The 992-nt window shown below is 41.8% G+C and overlaps 1 protein-coding gene across 1 annotated transcript in view; it reads left to right on the top strand.

Annotated features, from left to right (window-relative positions):
- Positions 1-816: 816 nt before the first annotated feature.
- The window catches only part of LOC120041252 (myosin heavy chain, fast skeletal muscle-like), a 21,655-nt gene continuing 21,479 nt past the window's right edge, over positions 817-992 (top strand). The window contains exon 1 of the mRNA XM_038986190.1: positions 817-992. This exon is cut by the window's right edge and continues 40 nt beyond it. Coding sequence (XP_038842118.1) covers positions 817-992 — 176 coding nt within the window.

Raw genomic sequence — 992 nt, forward strand, 5'->3', positions numbered from 1 at the left:
TACAGAGGTCTCTCATCCAATTCATTTCCTTTACCAGAGCGGTCCATAATTAACTTTTGCTTGGTTGGCAGTTTCAACCAGATATAAGCAGGCAGAGACCCCAGCATCCATAAGTCAGACACCTTCTTCCTCTGTGGTAAGACTCTCCACCTCCTTAGATGTTTACATTTGTGTCATCTTAGCACTCAGCATGTGAGGCGGTAGCTAACTGCACTGTTTCAGTTGACTTCTGCATTTAGCTATTTACATTATTTCTGCATTGTCAGATTTTACAATATGCAATCAATTGGCATTCATTTAAAATGTTTTTACTTTAAATGTGTTTTACTTGAAACATGTAGCTTTTATTTACGGGCCAAAAGTGGTGCTCCTGCTGTTTGTAAATTGAGGGGTTGGTCTATAATGCAAATGGGTTTTCAGGGGGTATTTATTTGAATTCTTGACCGAATGTGTAGTTAAGTGAGTTGTCACCAGGAAAATGAAAGTTACCAGTTGCACCTGTAGCTGAATTGGACAAGGCTGTAATGATTGTGTTGAATTATACCATTCTAAATGTTTTCTACCTCTTCGGGGGCTAAATGAAATAGCTTTAGACTTGTGCGTATTCACAACAACCTAATGTTTCCCAGGGTTCTCCAAGAAGTACAAATTCATCTGTAGAAGGGGAAAAACAAGGTGAGACATAGTTTGAGTCTTCATAAGAAAAGTGACAAATGTTCTGTGAGAGATGCCACTCACAACTCTGTTGACTGTGGAGGAAGCACCACAGAGTCAATCATGTTTCTTGTTTCGTCTCTTTCCTAGTGATCCGTCACCATGAGTACGGACGCGGAGATGCAGATCTACGGCAAGGCTGCCATATACCTCCGTAAGCCTGAGAAGGAGAGGATGGAGGCACAAACCGCACCCTTTGATTCAAAGAACGCCTGCTATGTCGCAGACACCAAGGAGCTTTACCTTAAGGGTTTGGTCACTGCCAGGACTGAAGGAAA

This window comes from Salvelinus namaycush, unplaced genomic scaffold (assembly GCF_016432855.1).
Source record: "Salvelinus namaycush isolate Seneca unplaced genomic scaffold, SaNama_1.0 Scaffold425, whole genome shotgun sequence".
In the NCBI taxonomy this organism is placed as follows: Eukaryota; Metazoa; Chordata; class Actinopteri; order Salmoniformes; family Salmonidae; genus Salvelinus; species Salvelinus namaycush.